The sequence below is a fragment of the Canis aureus genome, chromosome 28 (assembly GCF_053574225.1).
Source record: "Canis aureus isolate CA01 chromosome 28, VMU_Caureus_v.1.0, whole genome shotgun sequence".
NCBI classification, from domain to species: domain Eukaryota; kingdom Metazoa; phylum Chordata; class Mammalia; order Carnivora; family Canidae; genus Canis; species Canis aureus.
Genome location: NC_135638.1, coordinates 22,593,850 through 22,617,500, shown reverse-complemented (window position 1 = coordinate 22,617,500; position 23,651 = coordinate 22,593,850). Strand labels below are relative to the sequence as shown.

General features: G+C 38.3%; 1 protein-coding gene across 11 annotated transcripts in view; it reads right to left on the bottom strand.

Moving 5' to 3' along the window:
* Nucleotides 1-23,651, bottom strand: part of NCOA2 (nuclear receptor coactivator 2) — a 294,246-nt gene that overhangs the window by 30,406 nt on the left and 240,189 nt on the right. For 10 of the 11 annotated variants that reach the window (XM_077876608.1, XM_077876606.1, XM_077876604.1 and 7 more), the window contains 7 exons: nucleotides 22,495-22,596; nucleotides 22,054-22,197; nucleotides 18,111-18,258; nucleotides 15,130-16,399; nucleotides 7,749-7,959; nucleotides 5,471-5,677; nucleotides 2,456-2,674 (listed from right to left, as the gene is read on the bottom strand). In XM_077876608.1, the coding sequence (XP_077732734.1) occupies nucleotides 2,456-2,674; nucleotides 5,471-5,677; nucleotides 7,749-7,959; nucleotides 15,130-16,399; nucleotides 18,111-18,258; nucleotides 22,054-22,197; nucleotides 22,495-22,596 (2,301 nt within the window). The remainder of the gene's footprint in view (nucleotides 1-2,455; nucleotides 2,675-5,470; nucleotides 5,678-7,748; nucleotides 7,960-15,129; nucleotides 16,400-18,110; nucleotides 18,259-22,053; nucleotides 22,198-22,494; nucleotides 22,597-23,651) is intronic. The other variant, XM_077876615.1, reaches the window with a different exon arrangement.

Below are 23,651 nucleotides of genomic sequence, written 5' to 3'. Positions count from 1 at the left end.
GATTCTGCTGTTATCATCACCTGTAGACCTGTCTTCCATGACAATAGAGAATTTTCTGTTGAGTTCATGGCTTTTTTTTTTTTTTTTTAAGATTTTATTTATTTATTTATGAGAGACACAGAGAGAGAGAGAGAGAGAGAGAGAGAGAGAGAGAGAGAGAAAGAGAGAGGCAGAAAAACAGTTAGAGGGAGAAGCAGGCTCCATGCAGGGAACCCAATTTGGGACTCGATCCTGGGTCTGTCTCCAGGATCACGCTCTGCGCCAAAGGCAGGCACTAAACCGCTGAGCCACCCAGGGATCCCCGAGTTCATGGCTTTTTGAATTTATTAAAAATCAGAGAAATTCAGCTACACAATAAAGCGCAAAGGCCAGGTGAGGTGCCCTTCAATAAAGAAACTGACCCTGGGTGGGTCAGTGGCTGAATGACTGCCTTTGGCTCAGGTTGTGATCCCAGAGTCCTGGGACTGAGTCCCGCATCAGGCTCCCCACAGGGAGCCTGCTTCTCCCACTGCCTATGTCTCTGCCTCTCTCTGTATGTCTCTCATGAATGAATAAATAAAATCTTAAAAAAAATAAATAAAGAAATATGGAGAACAAATTCAATTTCTGGATATAAGGAATTTATTAATTATGTTATATATTTATTTATATATAAACATATATATATATAATCAAGTAGCATCTACACCCAACATGAGGCTCAAACCTACGGTCCTGAACTCAAGAGTCACATGCTCTACCAACTGAGCCAGCTAGGTGCCCCTTAATTATGATATTTAAATGAATGAATCAATACATTAAAAAATTTTCCAGTTTAATTTTACATGAAAATCTGGTCATTTTTAGCATTGTTCCATAGCAGCCTCAAAGCATACGAATTTATGTTTGGAAACCACTCATCAATTTGAACCACTCATCCTTCTCTGCAGGAAGGCTATCTGAACGTCACCTCTCAGAAACAAGTCAAAATGTGCTGAGCAATTACATAACTAGGTAAGAAAGCGGAGGCCAGAAGTAGGATGAGAATTCTGCGTTGTCTTGTCAAAACAATCCTGGTACCTTTCCGATAATGATTTAGTGCTTACTCATTGCACAATATCTAAGTATATGAAGAAGTACATAAACATTAACTTATCTGAATTATGCTAATATGCAAGATTTAGAAGAAGGCTAATGTAAGTGATTAAGAAAATATCACTCAAGTGTGAGTTGTACAGACCATGAATTATTTTTTCAGACCATGAATTTTTTTAAACAGCTTTACTGAGATATAATTCACATGGCACATAACTCACCCATTTAAAGTATAGGACTTAGTGGGTTTCAGTAAATTTGCAGGGTTGTACAACCATCATGACAATTGGGTTTAGAATGTTCTCATTCTCCCAAAAAGAAACCCCATGACCATTAGGAGTCACTCCCCATGTTCCCCACACCCCAAACCCTAGGCAACCACTTATCTATTTTCTTTCACTACAAATTTATCTATTCTGGGCATTTCATACAAATGGTATCATATAATCTATCAGGGCATTAATTTTAATAACACATGAACTGTATCCAATAGAATTTTGGGGATGCCTGGGTGGCTCAGCAGTTGAGCATCTGCCTTTGGCTCAGGGCATAATCCCGGGGTCTCAGGATCAAGTCCCACATCAGGCTCCCTGCGAGGAGCCTGCTTCTCCCTCTGCCTATCTCTCTCTGCCTTCTCTCGGTCTCTCATGAATAAATAAAAATCTTTAAAAAAAAAAAGAAAAAAGAATTTTAGTGATCCTCACGTTTCGTGAGATAGTCTAGAAGACCTTGTACCTTCAGAGAGGACCCTGGAAAGTCTGGTTTAATAGTCTAGGATGGTGGCTCAAGAATCTGCATCTTAATGTCCTGAGATGATTCTGATAATCACCCAGAGTTAGGACCAATTCTGAAACATTGAAATATTAAAAAAAAAAAAAAATATATATATATAAAACATTTACAGTATGATACTCCAATTCACTTCCCAGAAAAGTTGAGATTAGACAATTTAATAAAAATACAACATCACATAGGTAGTTGGTTCTCTAATGTAACTAGAAAGCTTTTGAGATTCTATGATTCTATACAGAGTTCCAGCAAAAATCTCACTTATGACAGCTTGACATGAGGGGAATCACCTAAATTGCAAATGAGGAGCATATCTTAAAATAATTTTTGGAGCTCTTATTCTTTTCTAAGAAAGCATGAAAATTAAAAGCAAAGAGCACTAGAGGGGCACCTGGGTGGCTCAGTCCATTAAGCGTCTGCCTTCTGTTCAGGTCATGATCTCGTGTCCTAGGATTGAGCCCTGTGTCAGCTCCTTGCTTAATGGGCCTGCTTCTTCCTCTCCTTTGCACCCCCCCTCCTTGTGTTCTCTCTCTCAAATAAAGAAATAATCTTTAAAAAAAAAAAAAAAAAAAAAGCACTACAACTATCTTACCTATATTCATGACCTGAGACTGAAGCATCTGTCTTTGGCCAGGCTGGCTGTTGGGTCTCATGGGGATGCTGGCTGTTGGGTTCCGAATCATACCTCCTTGGATTGGCCGGTTCATGGCACTGGTGGTAGCAGCAGCACAGGTGACTCTCACAGCAGAACTCTGTGGTGCCCATTCCCCAGATGGCATAGTGGGCCGGGAAGCATTACTACCAATCATTCCTGTAGGCAAGCCAAAGGAAACTGAGACATGGAGTAACTGAAAACATAGTCAGCACGTATGAACACTAGATGAGCCTACTGTGTATAAGACAATCACTCTGTAATACACAGTTAGCCCAAGAGTTAACGCCCCTGTTGGGACAGACACGGACCCTCAGCTAAGAAACAAGAGTTGGCAATTTCAACAGTTTTTCAAAGCATAGACTTGCCACTCTTTAGAGTTCGGAAAAGCTGTTAAAATTGTTCCCATATGTACTTAGAAACAGGTGCTGTGGTGTGTGGATAACCCCAACTTCCTTCCTCAGGAAGTGAATCACATTAGCTGATCTACACGTCAATGCTTTACTTTCCAAAAGGGAGGTACGGTAGAGAAACAAGGTTTAAACTGATAATCAATACTCTAATTATAAACCCAAATCACAGAATATCCCATGAAGCTGATGTCAGGTTTTTATTTTTTTAATTTTAATTTTAATTTTTTTATGATGTCAGGTTTTTAAATCCCCAAATCCCTTTCAGAGTATTATAATTTGTTAAGCTTCAAAAGTGACCATGGTAGCCTCTAAAACATGAAGAATTTACAGGATCTTTCTTCTACAGTTTTTTATATCCAAGGCAAGAGACTCCTACTTTTATAGGTTAACTTCAATATACCTGGACTAACACATTCCTAATTATATAGCTCTAGAATGGGTTAGGGCAGATTGGTAAAGATCCTTTTACACTTGAGATATTAATAGTTATGCGGCCACACTTAACAATAAGAGCATAATACTCCAAGGATCAAGGATCCTTGTGTTTGGTCTCTCTGGCCTAGCCCCTGGGAATGCTGACAGTGGCTAAATATTTGCTAAGACTTGATATTCTAAAGGGGAAAAACTCCCAAGTAAGAACCTCTCATTTTGAAATGTTTAGTGATGGATATATAAAAGTTCTACTTTCATTATGGGGCACCTGGGTGGCTCAGGTCATGATCCTGGGGTCCTGGGATTGAGCCCTGCAGTTGGGCTCCCTGCTCAGTAAGGAGTCTGCTTCTCCCTCTGCCTCTCATCTTCCACCACTTGTGCGTTCTCTCTCTCAAATAAATAAAATCTTAAAAGAAAAAAACAGAAGTGCTGCTTTCAAATAGATGGCTTGCTTTCATTTACTTTTAATTATGATAACTAAAAATAGAGTATATTTAAGAAATGGAGAGTACATGTATTGTGGGTGGATTTTCATTGGTGAAATGAGAATGTGCTACATTAGGATTATTAAGAATAAAAGGTAATTAAGTTCACTGAAAAAGTTAGAGTATTATAGTAATATATAATTTTAAAATTTTATTTAAAGATTTTATTTACTTATTTGAGAGAGACAGAGCACAAGCAGGGAGAGGGGCTCAATTCCAGGACCCTGAGATCATGACATGAGCCAAAGGCAGATGCTTAACCAACTGGGCCACCCAGGTGCCCCAGAGAATAATACATGTTTTAAAAAAACATCTGAAGATTAAATTTGAACTACACAAATGTATTATGGGAGAAAAGGCATTGTATTTTTCAAAAAATCTAGCCTCTAAATAATATAACAAGATTATAGCAAGTCTAGAAAGCAGAAGGAAAAATGACCTGTAATTCAACAATATCCATGCAATTATAGTAACTGGGGTCTACAAATCTTTCAGGCTTTTTCTTTTTCTTCTTTGAAACAAAGCACAGGCATTGTATGATCTTCAGAGTCTGGACACCAGTTATCTCTAGGCTGTCCAGATTTCAAAACAGGTGTATTCCTAAATTCCTCCTTATAAGAACTCAGGTCTTCTTTGTGTTCTGCTAATAAGGAGGAACCTTTAATTAAGTCATTGGCTCCTTTTCTGTTATAGGATGTTGCGTAAAGCGGTATTTTGCTTATATAAATCAATACTTTATTTTAAAATATAAAATTCATATTTTTATAATATCTATTTCTTTCAATGCTTTTGTCCTGAGTACTTCATTTTGACAAAGGAAGAATGCTGTAAATTGTGAGCAGTTCTTTATTAGAAAACTCAGCATCTTGCTAGTAGATCTGTGATAGATACTATAGTGTACAGGACATGGTGGTAATAGCGATCATTGCTGTTAAGATGGTTTCTAGCCTTAATTAGATGGAAGTTTGGGAATACGGTAGCTGCTATGACACTGATTACCACTCAGCAAATGAGCTTAGGTAACTTGGCAGACACCTCAAGTTACAGCAGGTCAAGGTCCAAACCAGATTACAGGCAAAGTCATCCTTCTTCAAAAAGGGAGCCCTGGACCAGGTACTCTTTAGCCAAGCATATTACCATTTAAAGTTCTTAATTTTAAATTACTGTTTTTCCAAAGAACTGTATCATTTATAAGTATGAAAAGTTAGCTGTATTATAAACTTTCATTCTCAAATTCTCCAAAAACAAATCCTTGATTAATAGGAAGTTTTGGGATTATCAACAGATTACATGAGATACTAGCAACCACCAAATTATTTCACACATAACACTATAACATGTGGAGTGGTAAACTGGAATAGAAGAAATAAGACTATGCTGTAGGATTAATGATTAGAGACCCTGTAAAAGTAATGGTCACAGATAAAATGGTCGGCTTACTGGAATGCTTTTCGATGCTTCGCATGCCACTCTCACAGTAAAAATTTGTAGAATTTTCTTACGTGCTAGTATTCATTTCTAACATAAAACAATTCATTTTGAAAATTCTACTAGTTGGATGTGGATGAATACATCGTTAAGTTAAATAACCCACCAATAAAGTAACAGTGCATTTGAGCCCTTACCTGTGCTACTGTTCCCTAAATTTCCTTGGTTTCCTATCATCCCTTGATTACCCATCATTCCTGGCTGAGGTATCACTGAGTAGGGACTATTGTTTCTGATTGGTGGGAAAGGTCCAGCACCAGTTGGGCTTTGCAATGTGATGTCAAGTGGTAAATTCTGGTTTGGCAATAACCTGCCCAGTTGCCCTGGTCGTGGGTTATTAAAAGCTAAGGAGAAAACAAATGAAAATTGAAGGTTAATATAGGATAATGAAAAAGAATAGCAACAGAAGTAGTGTTCAGGGAAAATGCTGTCTGTAAAGTATCAAAGATATGCACATCAGGGACCAACTGCCTAAATAAAAGACAAACTCACAGACAAAAGACCACAGGCAGCACCTAAATGTGGACTCGTAATTTAATCAAGTCTCTTACTCGACTTTTAACAAATTTTGCAAAAAGAAAGAAAAATAACTCATGTCTATTATTTACCATATATTTCCCGCCCCAATGCTAATTTTTTAACATTTAATTGTATTTGCTGAGTCAAACACTCGTATGGTCTTGTCCATATGTGTCACTGTATTAGAGTTCAGGAATACTGCTTTGTCACAGCTATGAAGTTATAAACGTCTCCTGCACACAGCCCCAAACCCAGACGTGGTTTGTACCTATTATTTCTTAACTGGCCTTTCCTGGGAGTAGAATTAGGTTAAAAGTATCTACTCGCCTTGGAAGTTATTATCTTTTAAGTGTGAACTCTGCCCCCTGAAGTCAGTATTAAAGCTTTAGGGCCCTATTCAATCTTCTAAAAACAGCTTCTTTAAATTCTGGACACATTTAGATTTGAAAGGATTCTTATGGATGACTGACAAGAATCCACTGGGTAGTGTGCCCTATACTATCATATAGACAACCAATAATTTGATAAGAACATCATTACATTTTAAAAGTATCAGATATTATTAATGACAATTTATAGAGCTACTTTATTAAATAATACCAATTATTTCTTCACTGGATTACATAAACATAGTATGAAACAGTACATTCAAAATAAATAAGTTCTTATCAATTAATAACAGAAATAAAACATTTAGAAGAATTAGGGCTCAGAATGGAAATTATGTACATGCTGAATTGGATTCCCTCAGGTTTAGCTCTCGGTTTAGCACTCAACAATCTGATTACATCAGGAGGGACAGAGGAGAAAGCATGAGTTCCCATGCTGCCCATCATTAATGCCTCTGGTTCGTAAACATAAACCCAGTAGTGTGCTTCTTACTCCCCAGTTCTTTGACTTTGTGATCTCCCGAGGTCCATAAGTACCTTCCATTCCTCAAGAAACATGGAGGTTTGAGAGATGACAACAAACTATTTTGTTTTATCCATTCCAGAATAATCAAGAATCACTTGAGGAAAGATCTAGTAATTAAAGATATTTTGTGATTTGGTTGGTGGTTGCCATTTCTGGTTTGAGAACAAATGCTGAGCACTGAATCAGACAGTACCTGACAAGGGAAAAGTCATTCTGTTCACCAAGCGAACACTAAGGACATCATTTATCTTTCTGTAAATCACATCTCTTTGCACAGGAAATATAATTTCTTCCATTCAAAACTGTTGGACTTTACATATATCAAATTTGTAAACTAAGTGATTATGGTGAAGAAAAAATTTACTTTAAACTTTAGAAATCTAAAATAAAAAGAATAAGTGATAGAAAAAAATGTATTTTTCTAAAATAGTCTAAGGTCTTCAAGCTTTTTATTAAAGTGCACTTAAAAACATTTATGATAAAGTTCCATTTGAACTGGTATTTTTAGAATTATTCCTAAGAGATAGGATATTTTTAATGTGTGTAGCCTGTTCACATATTGTGGTTAAATATTAAGAATTTTTAATAGCATTTTATTCCTAAAAAGTCAGCCTAACTTTCTAATTTTCTACGTTTAAAGTATCCACTTATATATTAAGGCACATAAAGTCTATTTTAAACTCCATTTCTGAAGGCAGCAGCTAAAATAAAGGGAGACATGACAATCATCCAAAGAACTTTATCTATGTAGGTCAGGCTCACTCCGTGTTGATTAAATTAACCACAAGAGCATGCTGGAAGGCCATGTTCACCAGAGTCCATTTTGAGTGGTGTTTTGAAGAACCAGGACAGTAGATGGTGCTATCTGACCACAAAAACCTTGAAGTGACTAAGCTGTTTGTATCAGATTTTAATAATCACTGTTTCTAATGGGGATTATATGGGAATTTCTTGGCATAACCATCAATATCTCATACTCACTGCTCTGTGAAATTCGCAGCGCTGTTTTCTGGGCTCCAACAGGTGTAACAGGACTGTTTTCGGCTGTGAGTTGCATGAGGTCATTGATGATGGCTTGCTTGTCAACTGATCCAGCAGGGGCGCCTGGCCGCGTGTCTGGGAAAAGCTGTGGTAATTGACTATTCTGCAAATCATCCAAAATCTCCTCCAGGTTGTCCAGCTCACTGCCAGGCTGCAGTGAACAAACAGAAGAGTTGATCCAGTCCTGCCCTGAGTGTGGGCACCACAGCCCCAGCTACAATTACAGACCTCACTGGCATAAGGCACCACCACAGCCAAACAAAAGATGCAGACACTCATGCACACCTCTCATCTAACAAGTGAATTGATCATTTTTAAAAATTAAATTGACAAAGGCCAAATAACTTAACCTTTTAGGCCCCAATTTCCTCATCTAGAAAAGAGTGGTGATGAATTAGAAAGCTCCCTCCCAGCATTGTGATTCATTGGCAATGTATAAATTCCTCTTTATTGTATGCTAATAATTCAATCAATCATGAGTATGTGTATTTCTAATTAACTGAGTGTATTAAGACTTATAGTCCAGGTCTAGGTTTTGTGGCTAACACTCTCTAAGAAATAATGACAAAAAACTGGTAAAAAAAAATATGATTCAAGTTTACACTACATCAGTATTTTGTAAATGGTTATTTCCTTCTAGGACTTCTCTTTGTAAGAGTATGGGGTAAAAAACAAAATAAGCTCAAAGTAATCATGAATAGTTAAGCATTGCCTTCTCAATTTGACTGGTGTTTTTTTTCCTGCTTGTACTTTCAGTTTCAAATGACACTGGCCTTCTTAGTCACTCACCAGCTTAGGTGACAAAATGTAGGGAAGCAGGATAAAAACATGGGTGTCCCCATGCATAGATTCTATTAACCTGGCTTCACAGAAGGCAGAATGATGTTTCTCAGGGCTCTTCTTTTTACTGAAGTAAGTTCATTTCAATTACCAACATCAAAATAAGAAAAATAAATACCATCACTATCTCATACTTACTACTTTTCTTCCAGAAAGCTCAACCTATTTTATATTCTTTACGTAGAACTTATCCATGTGCCAAGTATTTAAAATCATGCAGTGCCCACAAGACAAGAAAATGGATAAATTAAATGTTAGTAGTTTCTTTTTTTTTTTTTTAATTTTTATTTATTTATGATAGTCACAGAGAGAGAAAGAGGCAGAGACACAGGCAGAGGGAGAAGCAGGCTCCATGCACCGGGAGCCCGACGTGGGATTCGATCCCGGGTCTCCGGGATCGCGCCCTGGGCCAAAGGCAGGCGCCAACCGCTGCGCCACCCAGGGATCCCCTGTTAGTAGTTTCTAATGAAGAAAGTGGTAAGAATGATTTCTAGGATGTGTGGGTGGAAACACAGAAGTTAGGTAATTTCCTCAAAATCACTGGATGGACTTTGAATCCTTGCTTGGCCATGACTAGGCATTTTGTCAACAGAGGGAATTCAAATGAAATTGTTTATATCTGACAAGAGGTACACTTGAAGCAAAAGGGCTCATGGTTTTATTCTATAACTCCTATTCCCCATGCAGATGTTGGATTTGCTAAAGATTTTGCAATTTATGGCACATGTAGTATCTGTATGGGAAGTCTTAGTGGACATATTTCTTAAGTTAGGAAAGATAAATTGAAGTGACATTTTATTTGATTCCTTGTTCAGAGTCAACTAGCTTCGTAATAACCTGGAGATCCACTTTCTAGAAGATTCCCAGTGTGCTGTTGGGACAATTACAAGACCATTTTCTAGTTTAGTTAACACATTTCTAACAAAAGATGGAGGCATCGAATATGGGAAAGATACATCTTAGGTAAGGGTTGGGTTCCAACGTTAACATCCCAAAGTCTAGACAGACAGATAAAATGATCCTTAAAACTCCTTAGAGAAGGGCATCTGGGTGGCTCAGTGGCTGAGCGTCTGCCTTTGGCTCAGGTTATGATCCCGGGGGTCTTGGGATCCAGTCCTGCACTGGGCTCCCCAATGTCTAGGACTGCTTATCCCTCTGTCTAGGTCTCTGCCTGTGTCTCTCATGAATAAATAAAATCTTTAAAACAAACAAACAAAACCCCAAAACTCCCTCAGCAGACATCTCAATGCACATCTCTGTCCCCTCCAAGGGCAACACAGTCAGGTTCTCCTCTAGCGTGGAAGCACACCACTCTTTCTTATCTGAGTCCTAAATGATGTCGTGTATGTAGGAGCTGTGCGTTTAAAAAACATGTGGCTACATTTTCACACTCTTAGAGCCACAGGAGTACCAACACCCAGTAAACTCCTGTCGCTCATCTCACGATCACTCTGTTAGGGTACATATTTATTGGGTAAAATGATAGGCTCACACTACTTAACCACTTCATAGTCACCTATTCCTTTCTTCTGAATGTGGATAGATGATATTGTGTAAGTTAAATGTACATGTAAAGTGACTCCATTGTAAATCTATCTTTATCATGTTTTGCTAAACACAAAGGGTATAAACATCACTATGAACATTTATTGTCCTCCAAGGATAGAGCCTGGAACATAGTAATGGACACTCAGTCAACCATGTTAACTTGTGATTTAAGAAAAATTCCCGGGATCAACTAAATTTCTCATAGAAATTCTTGTAATTTCCGTTACTTTCGCAGAAAAATATTTCATAAAAATGCGTGCTATCCTTGTAATTTGTGTCATTCAAATACCTATAGAGATAAGAAAGAGAGTCTAATAAACTGATGTTTACTTCTGTCCTATAAAACCAAGCTTACCTACTATGCTGCCTTATGTAGAGTATTTTAAAAAGTGGCCCTTGAAGCTCATTATATGTGTGGGGGGAGGAACTGGGGGTGCAAAGGGAGGAAGTAGAGAGTAAGTAAGTAATAAGTTGCTTCTTGAGAAAGTTTTGCAGACTGCCGTGGATGAGAAACATCAAAATAAATAGGTTCATATAAACAATAATAAATATATATTATTATCCTCAATGAATGCTCTTATATTTGCCCCTAATCCCAGATACGTGTAAAAGAAATTTTTTACAATGTAGATTAACAACAGCCTGTACCAACTCCTACCTTTCCTTTTTACGCTCTTTCCATGCAAATAAAATTATCCTTTAAAAAATGTCAAACAAAAATAATTATCAGCATAGTTTCAAAGAGTTCTAATGACAAAATTCATGATTCTTCCTTTGTAATCTACAAATTGAGAATAAGTCTAGCATTATACATATAAGATGTTAAAATATATTTGGATATTCGAGGCGCCTGGGTGGCTCAGGAGGTTAAGCATCTACCTTCAGCTCAGGTCATGATCTCAGGGTACTAGGATCAAGCCGAGTCTGCTTGTCCTCTCCTCTCTGCTCCTCCCCCCACTTGTGCTCTCTCTCTCTCTCAAATAAATGAAATCTAAAAAACAAAACAAAAAACCAAACCATATTTATTAAACCATATTTGGATGGCTTAAGTCAATTTATTGGCCTTTAAATTTCAAATAATTAGAAAACTTTAAATCCAATATTTTCCTTGGTTTTTATTTATTTTATTATTTAAGATTTTATTTATTTATTCATGAGAGACACAAGGAGAGGCACAGGCAGAGGAGAACCAGGCTCCATGCAGGGAGCCCAATGTGGGACTCGATCCCAGGTCTCCAGGATCACGCCCTGGGCTGAAGGTGGCGCTAAACCACTGAGCCACCCAGGCTGCTCAATTTTTCTTTTTAAAAAGCATGTTATTAAAAAAATGTATTAAAACTGATTTAATCTCTGCCATTTTAAGAGCCGATCAAATTCAACTGTGGGTCAGTCTAGTTCTGACAAGTAACTAAATGCTTCTTTGTCTTAAGGAAGCCATGCAGGAACTTCTTGGTGTATATTCAAAAGAAATTGGTTCTTTGGATCCCCATAACTATGGACACTATTTGAATTCATGCAGCTTACCACCAGAAGAATACCTTATGTAACTTTCCCCATTAGAGATAATATTGTTTTGCATGTGTTTATTTCTTGTTAATTTTTGGAGTATGCATTTAACATTCATCTAAGTGTCTTAAGTGTACTTTAAATGTTCTTCATCAAGGAGATAAAATTCAGAATGTCTACTATAACCCCTTTGGCTGTTTGGCAATAAAATCTGACAACTACGGCATTCTCTTTTGTAGTTCTGGAAGGGATGGATTTGATCACATTAAGTTTCTGATCAAATATGCCCCTCCCTGTCCCCCCCCCCCCAAAAAAAAAAGTTCTAGTCCGTGTCTACTTTGTTAGGCATTTCTTCACAAGTCAAAAAAATTAATGCCTTCCTTTAAAATGCTTTGCCAAGATTCTTCAAAGTTTTGCTTAGGCATCTATTCGAATGCTCAAATTAGCCACATCAATTTGAATAGTTAGTTTAAACTATTTCAGGCAGAAAATGAGTCAGAAAGATTTTTATAAAAGTTCTACAAAATGAAAATTGGACTTGATTTCTTTAATTTTTCATTTTTCTGGTTTTATGAATTTTTCATGTGTCAAATCAACTGGCCCTCTGAAGGAAATATAAAGAGTACATGCATTTTAATAACATAAGTATTTTAATAAGTTATAAAACATCTTTTCAAAAATTTAAATAAAAAGTATAATTTTACCACATTTGCCTAACATAGAATTATTTTTAAAATGGTAAAATTGTTAAAAGATGGTAATACAATTCTACCACATTTGGAGGGAAATTTTCAGGACATTACCAGTTTAAAATATGGCTTTCCTTTCTAGTGGAGAAACGTCTACAAGACGTTCCTTGTAGACTTGTTCTAAACCCTCATTATAAGTGGCCTGGTAGCATCAGAAAGAATTTAAGACTATCAACATACTCCACTGGGCAAATAAGTATGTGACTTAAAAGTCGGTAAACATATTGGAAATTTTTCTGACATTGCTTCCTGTTGGTGACGAAAAGCCATAGAAACAAATGTTGTTTAAATACTCTACCCAGTAAGGAACGCTATTTTAGGTATAATAGCGCCATCGAAGTACTTCCTGTCCTTAATAAGTTATAGGTAGGCTAAACACACGCTTGGTTAATGGCTCTTTTCTGAGTCAAAATAACAAGACAGTTAAGTGTGTAATTCAGGCCGCTAACCATTTATCTTATTAAATAAAAAACTTGTATTCCCTTGAAATGAAAGAAAAACTTTAACAAACTGGTACAGCAGTTCAAAGGAGATACAATTAATCTGTTTTGGGAATAGTGAAGGGAGAGCAGGAGGGAAAAGAATCACTGTTTTTTCCTTCAAGTAAGTCATTCTAACTTTGATCTAAATTTAGGTAATGCATACTTCCTGTGGTAACTTTTCTTTTCAAGTTGCAATGTTTTCAATGTTAAATTTGCTCTGAAGCAGTGTTTTTTGGTGGAGTTTTATTTTTAAATGGGAGTGAACGGAGGATGAGACCAGGGACTGGTTTCATTAAGAAAAAAAATAGTGTGTGTGTGTATACACATTACTTTTTGGTCTACCCAAAATAACAGATTTGTGCTGATTATGTTCTCTAGGTGAGAAGATTTTGATTAGAAAAATGTTTCTGCGAAACAACAATTAGAAACAGCAAGTGACTCAAGGACTTTAAAAACAAATTCTTTGTTTTGGGTCAATTTCTTGTCTGAAGTTAGCGTAATCAGACATTAAATATAGAAATGCCAACAGTGTACCCCTTCCCTGGCCCTCTAAGTTCCTAGGGCCTCAGGCCTAGGATAGAAATAAATTCTGTGTATGGAGGGAGGGGCCAGCCACTTAGCTAAGGTGGCTCACATGAGTCACCATCTTGCCCTCTAACATGTGTTAGGGAGACCTGAGTGACAGTATCTGTGCCTGCCACTCTGAACTGCCACTAGCTCTGCATATTCTAATCTAGTAAAACCTCAAAAGATTAAAACATTTACAGTTGTCAATCCGGTTTCAGACTACACTTATCCAACATATTGCTATTAACTTTCTGTTGAAACTCTTGAGTTTTCCCCATTTACTGATTTTACAGCATTACAGAATAGCTGTATTATCGAACCCTGCACTAACATTTAAGTTCCAGGATTAATTATCAAAGATGATTATATAATTAGGATGCTTCCCTTGCGAAGGGCACAAAAGTTTTAAAAAATCCTATCTGTCTTTAGGAACGTAGCAGCTGCCAAGACATCAAAGTGAAATAAAGGAAGCTAAGTGCTTAGAGCTGTGGATGGAGCCCAGCTATAAGGGCATATACAGCCTCAGCTTTCCTGATTCCAGTTTTCAATCCTAGACCTGCCCCTGGGCCAGCCTCTGCTGACTCAGCAGAGTTCAAGATTATAGTAAGAGAGTACTGTTTTCTTCTCTCCCCATCCACACCTAGTCCCCCAAGACAGTGACACATAAACTACCCACTTGCAGAACAAATTTCAAGACAAATTATTAAACCATTTTAAGTAGAAAGGCCTATGTAGCTTCTTCATTTGTTAACCAATCATGACTTAAAAGATTTAAAGTACAGGGCTATTCCCAGGGATTAGAGAGTTGATAATGCAGGGTGAAGTCTTGGATCATTAATCCAGCCTGTCACCGAGTCCCCACGAGACATCTTATGCCAAACTATTATGTCAAAAGTAACTCTTTCAAAAAATAAAATAATTTAACATTAACCAGAAGTATCAGTTGACAATAAAGAGAGGTACGATGATCTTCATTAGTTTGGAAACCAAACTCTGATCTTAAAAAGAGAGAAAGGTAAATGGGAAATAATTTAATTAAGTCTGTCCTGACAAAGCCAGTTTCAAGGATGTGATTATCTCCAATTTAGGCATCTTCTATTAACAGGGTCAGCAAACTATACAGCTGGCCTGTGGGCTAAATCCTGCCCACCACCTGTTTTTCTATGGCCTCTGAGCTAAGAATGGATTTACATTTTTTAATAATTGAAAAAAGAATCAAAAGAAGAGTATTTTGTAACACATGAAAACTGTATAAAATCCAAATATCAGTTTCTGTAGGTAAAGTTTTATCGAACACAGCACTCTCATCTGTTTGTATAGGGTCTATGGTTGGTTTTGCACTATAGCAGCAGAGCCAAATAGCTGTGGCACAGACTGTATGGTCTGTAAAGCCTAAGATACTTATCACTTGGTCCTGTACAAAAAAAAAATAAAAAATAAGAAAGGTCAGCCTACCCTGGGTTTATGACAATGTCACTTGTTGCTAGACAGGAGTGTTTGGAACAGATAGCTTCAGTGAGAATTAGGTGTTTCCCAGTAAGAACAACACCCAAGGCCTCAAAATGCCCCCATGAAAATCCTTGATGGATATAGATTCGTATACTTGAGAGGACATGTAACAAAACGTACCTGGTCACTAGGCTCAAAGCTCATCTCCTCCTTCTCAGTTTTCATAGCTATTAATTTTGTGTTACTGGCAGGGTCTGTCTTACTGTCCAGTCGCTCAAGTTTGGGGGTTATTTCCGGTAAACCAATATCTTTAGTATCATCTTTATCCAGTAGGTAGCGGAGTAGTGCATTCTCTTTCTTCTTGGGGCTCACTGGCTCTTGTTTAATTGTCACTTCTGAGCCGGGAGCTGTGCTGCTCGCCTCCTGGCTCAGCTCCTTGCCTGTGGCTTCTGCCGTTAACTTAGCCAAGTCCACAGGGGAACTGCTGTCCTGCAAGAGTCTGTGCAAAATCTTATGCTTCTCCTTGAGCGAGGTCCCGTGCGTGGACCCAGAGCCGGGCAAGCCAGCTGTGGAGTCCTTGTTGGCGTCCGACAGAGAGCTGGACAGGGGCGAAGGCTCCATCTGGTCAGATTTGGTGGTCAACAGCTGGAGGAGTTTGGTCTGTCCTTTGCTGTCATGCAGTCGGTTCTGTCCATCAGCTCTCTCACTGCTCACAGCCGGGGGCATGTTGGAATCATTTGTTTCCTTCTGCTCTCCAGGATGGCAGCTGCTCTCTGCTGGACCGGTTGTACCTTCAGATGGCTCCCCATAAAGTCCAAAACAGTCTTTGGAGTCTAAGCTTCCCATCTTGCTGAGTGGGGGAGGATTCATATTAACGGGGGAGTTTTGCAAGTTGCCCATTTTTAGGTCTGGTGAAGCCAACGACGACCCCAGGGAGACCCCATGCCCCTCACTGAGGGCCTGAAGTGCGTTGAGGGAACTGTTGGTGTAGCTATGGCTATTTCCTGTGCTGCTGCAAACGCCCACAGGGGAATGCAAGCTTCCTGCAGGGGAAAACTGACTGGGCGGGATCCGAGGGCTTCCAGCCACTCCGGGGCTCATGCGATGCCGTGGCGAAAGCATGGAGTTGGGCTGTCCTGGATTCATGCCAGGGCTGCTCTGTGAGGGACTGTTCATTTTGAGTGCATAGTTACTACCCTGAGGAGTGGTTGCTTGCATGCTCGACACATGGTTCATTCCCCCAGAACCACCAAACCTGCCCATGGGCATGCCCATTTGTTCCTTTGGGCCATTGATGGGAAAATTTATATTGCTACTGAGGGTCATGTCCTGACCTGGGTTCCCACTGCACATGGCCTGATGGGCAGGGCTGCTAGAGCTAATTGGGTTCAATGGCTTCCCCATCGCTTGTCCAGTCAGATCCGGATTCATTACACACACGTTCTGCTCTCTGTATAACGAGGAAAGAAATATAGAAGGAAAAACATTTAGCAAGTTGTTATTAATTCAAAAAATGAGATGGCCTCTTTTCTTTAAAAGAACAGACTATTTTTAAAGGACAGATAATACTCTGATGAAACAATCTGCAATTATGGACAAGACCGAACATGCATAATTTTGGATCAAGAGTGATGTTTTTCAGTCAACTCATTAAGATGTCTGCGGTTTTACAGAGGGGGTATCTTTAAATTCAACTACGACTGTACTGACACTGTAGTAACTAGACAAGACATTAGAGAGGTTCCAATTACATACTATCCCCTTTCTCATTACATGACATATTATCAGGAATAACTGAGAACTTGTACTACCTCTTAAAGGAATGACCCAAACAAGTAGAGCGGTCTTCAATTATTTGCCAGATTACAATTCCTAACAATAGACACGTCTGTAAGGCCAGAGAGCTCTGAGGTATACTACTTGGCTCAATACGGGGGGGAGAGGGGGAAACTCACCTCTAACCATTAGAAAGGCTACAAGTTCTAGAGCTGATAAAGTTACCAAAAGTATTTAGAATTAGATCACCTTGTCTAACAGATCCCCTTGCAAGTCAAAGCAAGAGCCTCCAAAACAGACAACAAGAAACAGAACTACAGAGTGATCTTGGTCTGTGATCTTATTCTCCAACGCCTAGACAACTCCAATCCACTCCTTTCTAGTGACTAAAAGCAGGTTTTCTGGGCTAGGTGATTTCCCAAACCCTATAGCTTTAATTTACAGCCTTGGCAGTCACTTGTGAGTTACCACATGTGTTCACAAATCCAAACAAAACAGGTTTCACAAATTGTCAAACATCAGCTTTCACTTGGGCGGGGGGGGGGGGGGGGGGGGGGGGGTGCGGTGAAATTCGGCACATCTGTAATCACTTTCAAATTGTTTCGGTTTGAGGTCAGATTTATTAACAGTTTGGCAAACAGGGCTGCCTGATTTTTTTTTTAATCCCTAAATAAGAAAGTACATAATCAAGAAATGTAATAAAAGGGGACTCTTTAACCAGTGCAACTTTATGTATCTTCTGATAGTACCTCATAAAGTTTTATATAGCACATACATAAATACTTATATATAACTTGAAACGTAATCATTTTCCTAAATTTGTGCTCTAAAACAATATAGTTTATGACATTTAAAGTCAACATTTAATTTTCTGTACTTTCATTTTTTATGGAAATCTTTATTACCTTTCAATTTAAAGGCTTATGTCAAGAAGTTAATTTAAACCCGAGGAAAAAAAAATCTAAAATATTCCCTCTAAGTATATATATTTGAAAGTTTTAGATTTCAGCACACAGAAGCAGAAATCATGCTAGTGGCTTCAATAGTTCTGAATCACACATGTCTCCCTGGGAACTGATCAATTTTCCCTTCTCTGATATAGGTGGTCATGTCTGAGCCAAGTGAGTGCTAGCCTGTGTTCTTCCAGCTGGGTTTAAAATTCACTAGCATTAAGACAAAAATCCGAAGTATAGCCCTACTTTGCTAGTATCATAAATTGTCTTTTAGCCAAAAGTTAATAGCAACTTAATTTTATATTTTACGTGCCTGGGGCTGATGAGCAGAAATGTCTAACAAGGTTGGAAAGCTCTAGGGTGATCTGTTGCTTTTGTACCATTTCCTCTTGACTTGGGGAAGGAAAAGTGATTTCTTATAACTAGGATTACCTGTGAAGCATATGTAACGATATTACAAGCTGAGGTTCATTAGTAGTCTGAGAACGGATGAGTTTGCTCTTCGTTTGTGCAGCAACAAGAGTGCCATCGGACAAGGAAAAACGATAGATTTGACTGAACGCCAATCCTTGTCTCAGCACTGTAGGCAAGCAAGGAAACAGAATGCATGTTTAGAAAAAAAAAAGATCAAAGAGTGGGGGTGGGATAAGACATAGTAATAAACTTCATTAAGTTTATGCCCATATTTTCTCATGGGCATGTTAACAAGAGTCTAAGTACTATTTCATGATACTGAAACATTTTAACATTTTAAAAGCACATTTATTTTTTACTCAAAAAGCTAATAAGTTCAATGTACTGTTTTGTTTTTAAAATAAGGCTTGGACCCTCAAACTATGTTCTTTTTAAAATCTTTAGTACTAAGGCAAAAGAGTGTAAACCATTTATGGACTCAAAACTAGTTTTCAATGATTTGTTCAAAATATCAGAAAACAATATAATGTATAAACATGATACCTTTAAAGTGTACAATTTGCCTTTACGTTTCTTTTAAACTAACAAAAATATTATAGTAAAATTTAGGATATTAAATATGTTCTCTGAATATTCATCTTGAAGTTATTACTCCTCATCATCTCATAATACTATCCCCATTCTATTTCTCAGTATGTAAGAAGTATTATTTCTGTGGATAGGACAACAGGAAGTAAAAGATAAACAGTCAGAAAAATCTTTTCAGAGGACAAAAAGGCTAAATAGGCAACTGAAACAATAAAAGGGGAATTAGTTTAATTTCTGAATAAAGAATCTGGTTGTTTCCATTTGTGAGACAACAGAAGAACATATAACATACACCAACTGGTTTAATGTAATTTCTCTTAAAACTTCAGATTTATCTTTTTAAAGCAACTATATTTTGAAGCTGTCAAATACTGCCTATCAAAAAAGAATATTTCTTTAAAAAAAGAACATTTGATTCAGAAAAAAAGTAGCCATGTAATTTGGTTACCCTCTTAAACCATTCTAAGAAGACTACCATGTTTTTTTTTAAATATTTTATTTATTTATTCATAGAGACAGAGACACAGAGAGAGAGAGAGAGAGAGAGAGAGAGAGAGGGGCAGAGGCACAGGCAGAGGGAGAAGCAGGCTCCACGCAGGGAGCCCGATGTGGGACTCGATCCTGGGTCCCCAGGATCACACCCTGGGCTGAAGGCGGCGCGAAACCGCTGCGCTACCGGGGCTGCCCGACTACCATGTTTTTATCACATAATCTTCTACACAAATTTTGTGGGTTGAATAGCTAGTTCCAAGAACAGCCAGACCGAGCATATTCATTATTTCACAAAATTGTCACAAGTGAGTTAGTGAGAGAGGGAGTCACTGACACATAATATGGATCTGGAGTTTTCTTGGTAAAATTTTACTTTGAGCAATTTCCCTGATGAAACCCCCTCTGCAGTTTCAGTTACATGCAGAATTTAGGTATTTCTGCCATCAACTGTTGCATGAAGTTACTCTGAAGTGGTAGTACTAGCAATGAATTACTGTATGTATGTATATCTTGCTTTCTGCACAATGAGTAGGTTCCTGTAAGGCAGAATAAATACAATATTTATAATGGGATTCCTATTTTCAATAGCTTAAAATTTCGGAATTTCATCTGTAATCACTTAAGATTTTCTCTTTGGTTTACATCAAACATCTCTACTTAAGTAGATATGTTTGTGCATGCACCTGAATTCACTTAGGAAGCTCTTCCATTAAAACACAAACTTTTAGTAGATTTTTATTCAATGTGATTGATTACCTTCGATCTTATTTACTTCACACATTTGGATGTAGTGTATTTCTACATTTTGTAGTTTCCTTTCAGTGGGTCCCACCTTCGTAAGCCTACCATGCTGCCTGGTACATTTCTATAAACCCTTTTGTAAGGAATCAGGAAACCACAGAATTGAGTGTAGGGCATTGCTACTCAGGACTCAAGGACATTGAATGTGTTTGCTCATGGTGATTTTAAAATTTTACTTATTATTTATTTCTTACTATCTTTTAAAACAATATTTATTTATTTGAACAAGAGAGCATGAGAGCAGGGGGAAAGGGATGGAGAGGGAGAAGTAGACTCCTTGCTGAGCTAGGGGCTTGATTCCATGATGCTGAGACCATGACCTGAGCCAAAATCAAGAGTTGGAAGGCTTAGCCAACTGAGCTACTCAGGTGCCCCATCATTACTATTTTTTAAATTTTAAACCAGATCTAGTGAAATAGTAGGTTAAAACACTGATTTCTGCCAAATATAGAATCTTTACTTCCTTATTCTTTCCAACTTAAGAGAAAAATGCTGAAAGGCACAAATTGCTGGATTATGTACTTATTTCTAAGATAGATAAATAAGATGAAAAAGATATGATGAGAAAAAAATGAGGGGGGAGAGGGATCACTTACTATGGTATGTACTTTTTCATAAGTGATCTTAAAGCACAGGGTTTATTTTTATTTTATTTTTAAAGATTTTATTTATTTATTCATGAGAGACACACACAGAGATAGAGAGGCAGAGACACAGAGGCAGAGACACAGGCTCCCTGCATGGAGCCTGACGTGGGACTCGATCCCAGGTCTCCAGGATCATGCCCTGGACTGAAGGCGGCGCTAAACCGCTGAGCCACCAGGGCTGCCCAAAGCACAGAGTTTAAGTATACAAACATTACTGGTAAAATGCTAAGGTCACAGATGCACATTAAATGGAAGATGACACACTAGAACTCTGTTTTCGACGAGGAGTTAGGGCTTTTTTTCTGCCAAAATTCGGACAAATTGCCAAGCTGAGTTACAAGGCACACCCTGCTGCCCCCATCCATCATGGGCATCATGGTCCCTTCCTGGTGAACCCAGGCCTCCTAACCCAGTGCACCCTGCCAGGACATACAGCATCCATGAAAGGAGGACCGAAAGACCAGGAGAAGTGTCTCCCTCCTCCACTGAGTTCTTAATAAGTGCTTTGTCCTCACCAATATAACAAAAAACCAGAACGCACTTGAGGAAATGTGATTTTGTGTGAAGAACTCTGGGAGCAGCACAGCAGAGTGATGGCCAGGATGTGCCTCCAATTAAACTCCAGTGCGGACAATTAATAACTGAACACTCACAAGCCAGTCATTTCACCAGCTTCTGCCTCCCCATCCGTAGCTTGAGTCCTAATGCTTACCTCCCAGGAATGTTGAGGGTCAAGACACTGCAAAGAAGGAACATGTCAAAGACCAGGTGCTCAGTAAGGGCTGCTATTATTACTGACATAGGACTTTGAAGTCTTGGGTTTAGTTCTAGCTGTCTTATTAGCTGTCAGTCTAGCTTTCCTGTGACCTCAGACAAATCACTTCATTTCTTTTGGCCTTCTAGAAACAGAGGGGCAGTCTTCAGTGGTCATGATCTGGAAGGAGGGCTTGGGATCCCACTGTTACTTCTATCAGGAATTCAGCTGCTCTCACAAATTTCATTTCATTCTTATTTCCAGATTTTCCTTATGATTCAGAGATTTCTTTTGATATGAAATAGTACCTTATTATGTAGTCATATATATATATATATATATATATATAGAGAGAGAGAGAGAGAGAGAGAGAGAGAAAGAGAGAGAGAGAGAAACCTTACGATCAGAGAAGATGACCTCTTTCCCTTTCCTTTCTCCTATTTTTATGAAATTATCTCCTATTTATCTCATTCTTCTGTCCTTCAGATTCCATTAAATTTTCCTTTAGATGGCAACATTTTCTGGGCCAGACGATGCAAATATGTATGAACACAAAAAAGTCAACAGGTCCAAGCTTCCTGAGGTGAACTTCAGTATCACTGTTTCAGAGAAAGCTCCCAGTAGAAGCAGTAACATAGCAAAATCAACTTCAAGAGAAATACCACATAGAGATGCTTACCTTCATGATGATGCCTCTTAGCATAGGACACAGATTCCCCTTCGTGCTGTGCATGGAACTTCTGAATGCACCTTCTCACCAGGTCCTCCCAGCCTGGTTTCATGGCTGCCCTCATGGTGCTAGTATCCAGTGAAGTGATCTTGCCTATTAAATAACAGCAAGCATTACACCTACATACTGATCTATTATTTATGGCAATGATTAACATTTTAAAAGATAAAAATTTATTTATTTAGAATAGGTAGCGCAAGTACATGGGCCAAAAGGGTAGACAGTAAAAATAACTGTCCTTCCCTCTCTCTCCTGCATCTCCTCGACACTTCTGCCCCAGTCCCAGTCACTATTCCCAGCTTCTTCCTAGTCTTCTGAATGGAGTCCTTGCATTACAAATATGGAGAGTCTCAAATGATTTCTTCAGTCTTCTATGGAAAGAAAATTTACCTTGGAGATCTTGGCGAGTAGTAAAACTTTCTGAGGAGGGAAGAACTGGTCTTTCCTTCATGGGAACTCTTCTTGCCACGCAAATCAAGCAGGACTGCAAATCTTTAATCACATACATTTATGATTATCGTATTAGGTTTTTGCAGTGATTCAAACAAACTCAAATGTATTTATGACAACGCGACTTTGTATATCAATGAGGGAGGGAATGACAAAACACTCTGTATCTGCTTCTCACTGGCTTCATTCTCTCCCCACCTGAGTGGGGAGCAGCTGGGGAACAGGGTAGGTGTGCTGTGTGGTATGAGCTGGGGCAGGTCAGATGCACTGCTGAAGCCACACAACACATGCTGTGAGGGTACACCCACCATACTAGCTTAATAATCTGAAACTACCTCCTTAGTGATCGATGGAAGAGCACGTAATCCCTTCTTATTCCCTTCTTATTCACCGGCTGATAGTAACAACAAGCCTAATTCAACATTAAGTACCCAAATGAGGAAAACTAAAATCTGATACTCTGCTTTGTCAAGGTTTGTTTCTTGAGTTTTTGGTTTGCCACATACAGGAAAACTAGATACACCTTCTACCCAACTATGTAACTACTCCTAGAATGGCAATATGCAATTTAAAACAAAGAATATAAACTGAGTCTAGATTGGAATTTAGAGAACAAATCCTGGAAAGTGTAGCATGTGCCAGAGCAGCTGCATTACAGTTTAGAAGCTCAGCCTTGGCTAGTTTCTCATATAGCCAATGCTAAGCATTTATTTCTTACCACTTCAATTGTTTTATTCATCTGTGTTCACTTCTAGAGAACAGGGAAATGTTTTATTTATCTTTGTAACATGCAGAGCATGTTGTGTAGCTCTTTCAATTTCAAAAATGCTGGGAAAAAGGTTAAAAAATCATTTTCCTATCTTATGTCACTGATTTATGATTATTCATCTTTAAATCTGGGAAGAATTTCTTTAAATATATCCAGTAATGTATCCCGAATATAAATGTAATCCTTACTCTCAACATAATAAAAGCTAAATTTCTGAGCACTTATTATGAGATAGACATCTTTTTAGCTGCTTTAGAGGCTACCAATTCAATCATTCCTTGTGACAACTCTACCAGGCAGGTACTAGTGTTATCTCCATTCACCACAG